This window comes from Rhinoderma darwinii, chromosome 3 (genome assembly GCF_050947455.1).
Source record: "Rhinoderma darwinii isolate aRhiDar2 chromosome 3, aRhiDar2.hap1, whole genome shotgun sequence".
In the NCBI taxonomy this organism is placed as follows: domain Eukaryota; kingdom Metazoa; phylum Chordata; class Amphibia; order Anura; family Rhinodermatidae; genus Rhinoderma; species Rhinoderma darwinii.
Window position 1 is genome coordinate 397,220,900 of NC_134689.1, and position 12,013 is coordinate 397,232,912.

Sequence of the window (12,013 nt, forward strand, 5' to 3'; positions counted from 1 at the left end):
GTCTATCCCAGTCTGCCTTGCAAATGGTCCCTTAGTGTTTCCCTGTTCCAGTTGTTACCCGTGCCGCCCTGTTACCCGTTCCTGTATCCCGTATTGTTCTTGTTCCTGTGCCTACCGGTGTTGGAGTCGTGTCTACTGCACCTGCTGTCGTTTGCCACGTCCAGTGTCGTTTGCCACCTCCAGTGTCTTCTGCCACGTCCAGTGTCTTCTGCCACATCAGATACTGCCCGCCACGTCTGGCGCTACCTACCGCACTGGCCTCCATCCGTGCTGAAGCCACAGCCATTGTCTGGACTAGTTCAGTTACCCAAACGTTACTATCTACTATTGGCTTTCATATAGACTGTGACCTGGTCAGATGCCTCCCCGCTACGGCAGAGCGGCCTAGTGGGTCCACATACCCTGTGACCGTGACAGCACGCTCAGGCCATGGAACCCGCTGGCCAGCCCAAGACCGCAGTCCAGAAGATACAGACGGAGATGCATGACCTAAGCACACATCAGGATCAGCTCCTTGAGGCTGTGAATTCTATCCTGGTCTGCCTGGATCTACTCGCTGTTCCACCCCCGGTTCTTCCTCCTGAAGCTGTTGCTGTGCCACTGCCTGTTGCCCCTCCTGTTTGCTCCGGATCCACAGTTCCTCTGCCTCTTCCTCCTCGCTACGACGGTGATCCCAGAGCATGTAGAGCACTTCGTAATCAATGCACGGTTCATTTTAGGCTACAGCTTCATCTCTTCCCCTCCGAGGAGGCCAAAGTGGCGTTTATTATCTCCCTCCTCGCTGGCAAGGCCCTCGCATGGGCGAACCCAATCTTGGAGCAACAAGGACCTGTATCCGCGGACCTAGCCTTGTTCCTGCAGTCCTTTCGTGCCGTGTACGAGGAGCCGAGTCGAACATGCTCTGCCGCAGCCACTCTGTTGACCCTCAAGCAAGAGGGCTCCACAGTAGGGGAGTGTGCTATCTCCTTCCGTACCCTAGCAGCCGAGCTGGCATGGAACAATGAGGCACTGGTGGCGACCTTCTGGCAGGGACTGTCCTCTCACATCAAGGACGAACTGGCGGCCCGCGACCTTCTTTCTACCTTGGATGCCCTCATCCTGTTAGCCACCCAGGTTGATATGAGTATCCGGGAGCGCACTCAAGAGGTTCGACAGGAGAGCCGGGCCCACAGACCAGCACCCTCGGTCCAGAGACCACTATTGTCTTCCCCTAGTGCGCTACCTGAAGAACCCATGCAGGTAGACAGAGTCCGGTTATTTGAACAGGAGAAGCAGCGCAGACACTCCTCTGGACTATGTATGTATTGTGGCCTTAAGGGTCATTTTGTGCGCCAATGCCCACAGAAACCGGGAAACTCCAGTACCTAGGGTTGATTGTAGAGGCAACTCTAGGTGGAACGTCTCCAAACGTTAAAACCTCTTCCAGATTATCGATTCCTGTGGCCATCGTCTCCGGAGAAACGACACATTCTTCCTCCGCCTATCTTGACTCTGGAGCGGCTGCTAATTTCATCCAGCAGAATCTAGTGGATCGTTTACGTCTACCCACAGTCCGTCTGGAGAGACCCCTGGCTGTTGCCTCTGTGAATGGTCTACCATTGCCCGATCCGATCATGCTCATCACGGAGCCGTTGACACTACGGGTCGGAGCTCTTCACTCAGAACAGACCACCTTCCTGCTACTACCTAAGGCTATCAATCCTATCCTGCTGGGTCTGCCATGGCTCCGCCTACACGCCCCGGTCCTTGACTGGAATTCCGGAGAGGTTCTTCAATGGGGTTCCAGATGCTATAGCCATTGCCTGTCACAAGTCCGTCCTGTTATGCCCCCTCTGCCTCAATCACTCTACCACCTCAGTGTGCCAGTTTTGCAGATGTCTTCTGCAAACAAGAGGCTGAGACGTTGCCTCCACATCGGAATTATGACTGTCCCATTGAACTGGTTCCTAATGCTTCTCTTCCCTGTGGACGAGTATATCCTCTCTCCTTGCCAGAGACTTTATCTTTGTCAGCCTATATCAAGGAGAACTTGGAGAGGGGTTTTATTAGAAAATCTTCCTCCCCGGCTGGGGCAAGCTTCTTCTTCGTTAAGGAGAGAGATGGATCTCTTCGACCCTGCATTGACTACCGTGGTCTCAACCAGATCACGGTCAAGAACAAATACCCATTGCCACTTATATCCGAGCTTTTTGATCACATACGAGCCAAAAATTTTTCAAAACTAGATCTGCGGGGGGCTTATAATCTAATCTGGATTCGCCGGGGTGACGAATGGAAGACAGCATTTAACACCCGCGATGAGCACTACGAATACCTAGTGATGCCCTTCGGACTGGTCCCGCAGTATTTCAGGAATTCGTCAATGATATTTTCCGAGATCTCCTCTATACGTGTGTTGTAGTATATCTCGATGATATTTTGATTTTCTGCCCAGATCTGGTGACCCATCGGAGGCATGTCCGTCAAGTTCTTCTGCGACTAAGAAAGAATCGCTTATATGGCAAGTTGGAGAAGTGCGTCTTTGAAAAGAAGTCATTGCCCTTCCTGGGCTACGTCATCTCGGATCAAGGTCTTAAGATGGACCCTGAGAAACTAAAATCTGTCCTGGAGTGGCCACGCCCTCAAGTCCTAAGGGCCATACAACGGTTCCTGGGATTCGCCAATTTCTACCGACAGTTTATTCCGAACTTTTCATCTCTGACGGCTCCCATCTCTACCTTTACCAAGAAGGGTGAGAACGTCAAGGTGTGGACTCCAGAGGCAGAGTCCGCATTCATTAGCCTCAAGAAAGCCTTCACTTCAGCTTCGATCCTCCATCACCCTGACGTATCTCGGAAGTTCTCACTGGAAGTGGACGCTTCCTCTGTTGGTGCAGGCGCACTTCTGTTCCAGAGGACCTCCAAATGAAAGGCAGTAGTATGTGGCTACTACTCAAGACTTTTTTCTTCTACTGAGCGCAATTACTCCATTGGAGATCGGGAGCTTCTGGCTATCAAATTGGCTCTGGAGGAGTGGAGACATCTTCTAGAAGGCGCAGCTCACCCCATCTTAATCTACACCGACCACAAGAACCTTACCTACCTTCAGTCCGCTCAAAGACTGAATCCTCGTCAAGCCACGTGGTCGCTGTTCTTCACCCGTTTCCAGTTTCTGCTCCACTACCGTCCCGCTGACAAGAATGTGAGGGCCGTTGCCCTGTCCAGATCTTTTGAGACGGAAGACACGATGGAGTCCCTTCAGACTACCATAGACCCGTCCTGCGTTGTCACCGCTAATCCTCTGCAGATTAGAGACATCGCTCCGGGGAGAACTTTTGTTCGGTTGGCAGACAGGAGAAGAATTCTCCGCTGGGGACACAGTTCTAAACTGGCTGGGCATGCTGGTGTCCGTAAAATCCAAGACCTGATTGCTCGTCATTTCTGGTGGCCCACGCTACCTAAAGATGTTCTGGACGGTGTGTGCCTCTAACAAAGTTACTCACTCCAAGCCTGCCGGCCTGCTTCAACCTCTGCCTGTACCCAATGCCCCTTGGCAGCACATTGCAATGGACTTCGTCACAGACCTTCCTCCCTTCGGCAGGATGCAACACCATCTGGGTGGTGGTGGACCGGTTCTCTAAGATGGCACATTTTAACCCGCTGACAGGCCTACCTTCTGCTCCCCGACTGGCGAGTGTCTTCATACAACACATCTTTCACTTGCATGGGTTGCCTCTTCACATTGTGTCCGACCGGGGGGGTTCAGTACCTCTAAGTTCTGGAGAGCTTTCTGTAAACTCCTGGATGTGAGTTTGGACTTTTCCTCAGCCTATCACTCCCACTCCAATGGGCAAGTTGAGAGGATCAACCAGATCATGGAGAATTATCTCCGCCACTTCATCTCTTCACAGCACGATAACTGGGTACAGCTTCTTCCATGGGCCAAGTTCTCATACAACAACCTCACAAGTGAGTCCACCACTTCCACTCCATTTCACATTGTATACAGTCAACATCCTAGAGTCCCTCTTCCTGTGTCGACATTATCTCAGGTACCCACTGCTGACTCTTCAAATTGGGACTACCTGCAAATCTGGCAACAGACCCGGTCCTCTATTTTGCTGGCAGTAGATCGCATGAAGCGAAAGGCAGATACTAGGAGAAGAGAGCCGTCTCAGTATCTTCCAGGGAATAAGGTCTGGCTGTCCTCTCGGAACATTCGCTTGAAGGTACTCTCATACAAGTTGCTCCCAGGTTCCTTGGTCCTTTCGAGATTCTGCAACAAATCAACCCTGTCGCCTATAAGCTGCGGCTGCCTCCTACCCTCAGAATCCCCAACTCCTTCCATGTGTCCCTCCTGAAACCAGTGGTCCTGAACCGCTACTGAAAGACTTCTAGTTCCACAGTTGCTCCCAGCGGTCCTTCTGATATATTCAAGGTAAAGGAGATTCTGGACTGCAAAAAGGTAGGAGGAAGGACTTTCTATTTGGTGGACTGGAGAGGGTTTGGTCCTGAGGAGAGGCCCTGGGAGCCAGAAGAGAACCTCAGTGCTCCTGCTCTTATTAAAAAGTTGTTCTCTCGCTCTGGCCCCAAGAAGAGGGGGCGTAAGGATACTGTAGCGTCCATGGCCGCAGGCTGTCGGGTTTACTCACCTCCCGACGCCCGCAGCCATGGATCCGTGAGCGCTGGTCCCCATGTCCTTCCAAGGAGACGCCAGCGCTCACTTCCACTCCGTTCTGCTGTCCCGTAGGGTACGCGCGCACGCTCTTGCACGGCCTTAAAGGGCCAGCGTGCGCACAAAGGAAATCATCATCAACTTACATGATTTGCTGGTCTATAAGAAGGCCCCAGGCCTTCTGATTCTTGCCTGAGCGTTGTTAGTCTATCCCAGTCTGTCTTGCAAATGTCCCTTAGTGTTTCCCCGTTCCAGTTGTTACCCGTGCCCTGTGACCCGTTCCTGTTTCCCGTATTGTTCTTGTTCCTGTGCCTACCGGTGTTGGAGTCGTGTCTACTGCATCTTCTGTCGTTTGCCACGTCCAGTGTCGTTTGCCACGTCCAGTGTCTTCTGCCACGTCCAGTGTCTTCTGCCACGTCCAGTGTTTTCTGCCACGTCCCGTGCCTTCTGTCACGTCCAGTGCCTTCTGCCACGTCCAGTGTCTTCTGCCACATCAGATACTGCCCGCCACGTCTGGCGCTACCTGCCGCACCGGCCTCCATCCGTGCTGAAGCCACAGCCACTGTCTGGACTAGTTCAGGTACCCAAGCGTTACTATCTACTATTGACTTTCATATAGACTATGACTTGGTCAGCTGCCTCCCCGCTACGGCGGAGCGGCCTAGTGGGTCCACATACCCTGTGACCGTGACAGTGCTCTTGTATTGCAGTCTCCGGATAATGCCCGTTGCACACGACCAAGTGCCACTCGGGCCGTGTTCACGCCATCCGAGTGGCCCCCTATAGTTTTCACGGACCCATTCACTTTAGCGGATGAATCACGGACCCGACTTTCCAATCCTTGGAAAGATAGAACATGTCCTATCTTTCCACGGATCACGGACGGAACCCGGCTGGCACACACGGTCGTGTGCATGAGGCATTATTCCTTCAAAGCAGATATTCATTATTGTACTTAGTTGGTCCATACTCAATAAAGAAACAAAAAAATTCTATACTGACATGTCTTGTGTGTGCAAAAGAAAAAAGGTCCCAGACTATCTGAAATGCCATAGACCTTAACCTGACACATTCTGGCTGCCAGATATATATCTGCTACTAAGCTTAGCATCTCTAACAGAATTATCCTGGGCTCAGTTTATTAATTAATATAAAAGACTTTTCCAATTAATGGAATCCTGGTTAACTCTGCCATGAAATTAGTGCTAAATACTGTCGTTTTATCTCTCTGACGAAATAGGTCAGGGTGGCATGTGAAAGAAACAGATTTAAGCCTTATTGATACGACCATGTTCGGTCCGTGATATATACGGGCTGCATGTCGGGCACATTTTCCGGACCGAACACAGTTCAGGGAGCTGGGTTCCTAGTATCATAGTTACGTATGACGCTAGGTGTCCCTGTCTCCCTGCGGGAAAAAGTATTTTAGACACTTTTTGCAACTCATCCGACAAGGTGGAATGACTTAAGATGCGCCAAATTGCGGTAAAATTTTGATCTAATGTGGTTTAAAGTCTGTCTAATGTGCATGGCCACCTTAGGACAGTAGCTATACTGCACTAAACTCTTTATTTGCCAAGGGTTTCAAGACTCGCAGCAATCAACAGATCGCCAGGCCAGCTTCCTCGGAAAAAGTGGTTCTTTTGATGAGCCGACCCCTTTAGGTTGAAAATATATGTAAGGATAATAATAATGTCATTAATATTTCCTAAGGGAGCATTCTAAAATGATCAAGTCTCACCTAGAGGAAGTCTGGCTATTAGATGGGCCTGCCCGTTCAGGTTTATTATTACTTGGATTTACCAATTCCTCACGTATTTCTCTGTGATCCAATTCCGAGTCAGCCATTTAGAACGTTACTGAAATGAAATAGAAAAATAAGAAATCTCCCAATTTTAAAATTGCAAGAGAATTGGAGAAGAATAAACATTTTATAAAATCTGCTTATGGTAGTTATATTGAACCCTGATTGCTCTTTCTATTGAGGATTATTGAGCCTATCACAGAGACAGCATCTTCTCTGAGCCAATAATGTTTACACTAATATATTGACGTTTTTATGCTGTTTCGTTTTATCCTCATGCACATGACATATTCCTTGTACAGAGCTGCAAAACCTCCATGTGCTGCCGTACAGGTTCTACCCAATGAAGTACAGTTAGGTCCAGAATTATTTGGACAGTGACACAAGTTTTGGCATTTTAGCTGTTTACCAAAGCACTTTACAATTTAGAGGGAACATGAAACAAACAATATCAGACATTACATAGTGACAAAGCTCATTTACAATTCAAACCTGAGAAGTGAGGACCCTGCTCGCAAGAGCTTACAATCTATGAGGAAATAAAGGAGACACAAAGTGTAACAGTGTTTGTTCTGTACAATAGTCCGGCCATTTTTATACACATGGGGTGGTACACATAAAGCTGCACGAGCCGGTCATCAGCCAGTCTGCGTGTATGACTGACAATCAATATAATCAATATGGGCTTAAAGTGCAGACTCTCAGCTTTAATTTGAGGGTAATCACATCCTAATTTGAGGAAGGGTTTAGGAATTACAGCTCTTTAATATTTATCTGCCACTTTTTCAGGGGACCAAAGGTAATTGGACAATTATCTCAAAAGCTATTTAATAGGCTGCTTGGGCTATTCCCTCGTTAACTCATCATCAATTAAGCAAGTAAAAGGTCTGGAGTTGATTCCAGGTGTGGCATTTGCATTTGGAAGCTGTTGCTGTGAACCCACAACATGAAGTCAAAGGAGCCCTCAATGCAAGTGAAACAGACCATCGTTAGGCTGAAAAAAAATGAAGAAATCCATCAGAGAGATCGCACAAATGTTAGGAGTGGCCAAATCACCAGTTTGGTACATTCTTGAAAAAAAATAGAGCGAACTGGTGATCTCGTGAACTCCAAAAGGCCTGGACGTCCATGGAAGACAACAGTGGTGGATGATCGCAGAATCCTTTCCATGGTGAAGAAAAAGCCCTTCATAACATCTACCCAAGTGAAGAACACTCTCCTGGAAGTAGGTGTATCAGTATCTAAGTCTACCATAAAGAGAAGACTTCATGAGAGCAAATACAGAGGGTTCACCACAAGGTGCAAACCATTAATCAGCTTCAATAATAGAAAGGCCACATTAGACTTTGCCAAACAACATCTAAAGAAGCCAGCCCAGTTCTGGAACAGCATTCTTTGGACAAATAAAACTAAGATCAACCTGTACCAGAATGATGGGAGGAAGAAAGTATGGAGAAGACTTGGAACGGCTCATAATCAAAAGCACACCACATCCTCTGTAAAACATGGTGGAGGCAGTGTGATGACATGGGAATGCATGGCTGCCAAAGGTGCTGGGTCACTAGTGTTTATTGATGATGTGACTGAAGACGGAAGAAGCCGGATGAATTCTGAATTGTTCTGGGATTTACTTTCTGCTCAGATTCAACCAAATGCAGCAAGGTTGATTGGCCGTTGCTTCACAGTACAGATGGACAATGACCCAAAACATACTGCGAAAGCATCCCAGGAGTTTTTTAAGGCAAAGAAGTGGAATTTTCTGCAATAGCCAAGTCAATCACCAGATCTCAACCCGATTGAGCACACATTTCACTTGCTTAAGACAAAACTTAAGGCAAAAAGACCCACAACAAGCAACAACTGAAGACAGCTGCAATGAAGGCCTGGCAAAGCATCACAAAAGAGGAAACCCAGCGTTTGGTGATGTCCATGGGTTCCAGACTTCAGGCAGTCATTTCCTGCAAAGGATTCTCTACAAAGTAATAAAAAAAACATTTTATTTATGCTAATGTTAATTTGTCCAATTATTTTTGAGCCCCTGAAATGAGGAGGCTGTGTAGAAAAATGGTTGCAATTCCTAAACATTTCACAGGATATTTTTGTTCAACCCCTTGAATTAAACCTGAAAGTCTACACTTCAATTGCATCTCAGTTGTTTCATTTCAAATCCATGAAGCTTGTGTCACTGTCAAAATAATTCTGGACCTAACTGTATGTATGGAGCTGTTCTCCCCTAGAAATACTGCCTTAAAGGGGTTGTCCACCTTCTGACAGCTGATGACGTATCCACCGGATAGGTCATCAGTATGTCATCGGTGCGGGTCAGACACCTGGACCCCGCACTGATAAGCCGCTCCGGTGGCCTGCGGGCATCGGATGTTGTGGTACATAATGCTATGTATGGAGCCCGGAAGAAGTTGGCTCTGTACATAGCATAGCGGCCATGCTGCAGAACTGCAGGTCTGCTCCTATTCCCAGCCAACTGCTTCCGGCTTGTACGTCCAGTGCACGGAGGCACTGGACCAGCTGATCTGTCTGGGGCCCCAGGGTCGGACCCCCACAGATCATGTACTGATGACCTATCCGGTGGATAGGTCATCAGTTGTCAGAAGCTGGAAAACTCCTTTAAGGTAAACCATACAGAACAATTGTGGCATCGTTTATCTCAATGTAACCATACCTCCCAACTTTCAAGTATCACAAAGAGGGACAACCGATGTAGTGCTTCACGGCAATTTTTTTTATTTTAAGACAAGCCTCTAATTCCACCAAATCCACGCCCATACACACCCGATTTAGCCCACACAGTATCATGCTCCCATAGTACCGTCCACACAGTATAATGCCCTCTAGCTGCCCCACACAGTATAATGCACTCTAGCTGTCAACATACAGTATAATGCCCCCATACTCTATAAAGCCAACACAGATTCTTCTATACAGTATAAATCCCACACAGATGCCCCCATGCAGTATAATGCCCGAATAAATTTCCCTATACAGCATAATGCCCCATAGATGCCCACATGCAGCATAATGCCTCCATAGCTGTCCCATACAGTATAATGCCCCCATAGCTGCCCCATTCAGTATAATACCCCATAGCTGCCCCATACAGCATAATGCCCCCCATAAAGCATAAAGCCCCCATAGCTGCCCTCATACAGTGTAATACCCCCCTAGCTGCCCTTATACAGTATAATGCCCCAAAAGCTGCCCCTAGTGCCAGTGCCCACATATAGAGCCAGTGCCCCTGTAGATAGTGCCATAGTGTCCATATAGATAGTGTCACACCCCCTTGAATATAGCGCCACCCCCCCTAAAGATAGCGCCATTGGGACTCCCTCTAGGAGCGGAATCCCCAGCCAGAGCATAGGCCGGGGATTCCACTCCTAGAGGGAACCCCATATATGGACAGTGACATCAATGGCTACTCCTTGAGCGGAATACCCGTTGCCGACTCTGGCCGGGGATTCTGCTCCAGGAGGAGCCCCTGACGTCAATGTCCATATATGGACAGTGACCTCAGGGCTTTTCTCTAGGAGCGAAATCCCCGGCCAGATCATCGGAAACGGGGATTCCGCTCAATCAGTAGCCATTGACGTCACTGTCCATATATGAACACTGATGTCAAGGGCTTTCCCGAGCACAGAGCTTAAAGTAGCACTGTGCCCAGGGAGTCCTCGGCGAGCGGTGGAGCTCCCTCTGCTCTGAACTAATTCTGAAGCAGGGAACTGATGGTTCCCTGCTTCAGCATTAGGTTCAGCTGTATCTGCATCCTGAGGGCACCGATACAGTTGACAGCGGGACATACCCTCGGCCGCCCGGGACACCGCTCGGAATCCGTGACTGTCCCGCAGAATCCGGGACGGTTGGGAGGTATGTTGTAACATATAAATGGTCATCGTCTGATTTGCTCATTGTCCTACTGTTCTGTTTAATTACTACACAATCAATCGAACAAGAAAACAAAATTGTTCACGTATGACAGTTGTAATGATGTAAGGTTTTAATCATTTCGGCCAACTTAAGGTCTTAATAATTTTAAGAGTTCACCATTGCTGTGTACGTAAAACTGCAGTATGCAAATGTACCTAAAGGATGATTTCCATCCAAAACAGGCAGGGGTTGCCCTCTTTAGACAATCCATTTTTGTTAAAATAGGCCCGAAAGTAAACAAAGAGTTGACAGATATCTGCTAATAGGGTAAAGTGTAATAAAAAAATAGATGCTTCTGTGATTTTTTTAAACTAGGGGCAGCTTGTGCAGGTTATTGCGATAGTATTTATCATCACCGTCCGAACCCCGACCGTTTAGCAGAGCGAAGAGGCAGTGACGCTTACTGGAGCCTGCAGCCTTTTGACAGCTGTACCCGACACAGCGTTGTCCATATGCATATGGCTTTGTCTTGTACTGTAATTCAGTCCATTGACAGGGCCGAGCTGTAATACCTGTCACGATCTGTGGCTATGTGGACCCACTGGGCCGTACTGCCGAAGTATGTTAGCAGCTGGCCACACAGTGTACCAGTTAAAGTCTATAGTCCGAGTAAGGTACCTGTGGTAGTTCAGATAGTAGCGATGGTTAGGCTCGGATGGGACCTTGGCAGCAGACACCAGGCGTGGTGTAACACAGCAGACGCAATCGGTGGCACAACACGACTCCAACTCTCTGAGACACAGAAACAATGGTAGCACGGATACAGGTAGCAGGAATGGGAACACTGGGAACCGGAAACCACTAAGGGACCATTTGCAAAACGAACACGGCTAAACACAACAATGACCAGGCAATGAGTGAAGGGGCAGGGTGATTAGACAATTTTAAACATGTGTGCGCATTGGCCCTTTAAGGCCAGGACTGAGCTCGCGCGCGCACCCTAGTGGTCACTGCAGGCAAGGACGGCCACATGTGCTGGCATCTCCTGGAAAGAAGGCGTCGGCAGGATGAGTGGAGTCTGCGATCTGTGACTGCGGACGTTACAGTATCCACCCTCTTACGCCCCCTCTTTTTGGGACCAGAGCGAGAGAGGAACTTCTTAATGAGGGTAGGAGCATTGAGGTTCTCCTCTGGCTCCCAGGACCTCTCCTCTGGACCAAATCCGTTCCAATCCACTAGATAAAAAGTTCTTCCTCCCACTTTTTTGGTGTCCAAGATCTCCTTAAAGAGGCTCTGTCACCAGATTTTGCAACCCCTATCTGCTATTGCAGCAGATCGGCGCTGCAATGTAGATTACAGTAACGTTTTTATTTTTTAAAAACGAGCATTTTTGGCCAAGTTATGACCATTTTTGTATTTATGCAAATGAGGCTTGCAAAAGTACAACTGGGCGTGTTTACAGTAAAAGTACAACTGGGCGTGTATTATGTGTGTACATTGGGGCGTTTTTACTTCTTTTACTAGCTGGGCGTTAGGAATGGGAGTGTATGATGCTGACGAATCAGCATCATCCACTTCTGTTCGTTAACACCCAGCTTCTGGCAGTGCAGACACACAGCGTGTTCTCGAGAGATCACGCTGTGACGTCACTCACTTCCTGCCCCAGGTCCTGCATCG

General features: G+C 48.4%; 1 protein-coding gene across 2 annotated transcripts in view; it reads right to left on the reverse strand.

Moving 5' to 3' along the window:
- SYCE2 (synaptonemal complex central element protein 2) overlaps nt 1-12,013 on the reverse strand; it is a 70,485-nt gene that overhangs the window by 48,458 nt on the left and 10,014 nt on the right. For both annotated transcript variants that reach the window (XM_075859029.1, XM_075859028.1), the window contains exon 2: nt 6,395-6,512. In XM_075859029.1, coding sequence (XP_075715144.1) covers nt 6,395-6,501 — 107 coding nt within the window. In that variant the 5' untranslated portion in view covers nt 6,502-6,512. The remainder of the gene's footprint in view (nt 1-6,394; nt 6,513-12,013) is intronic.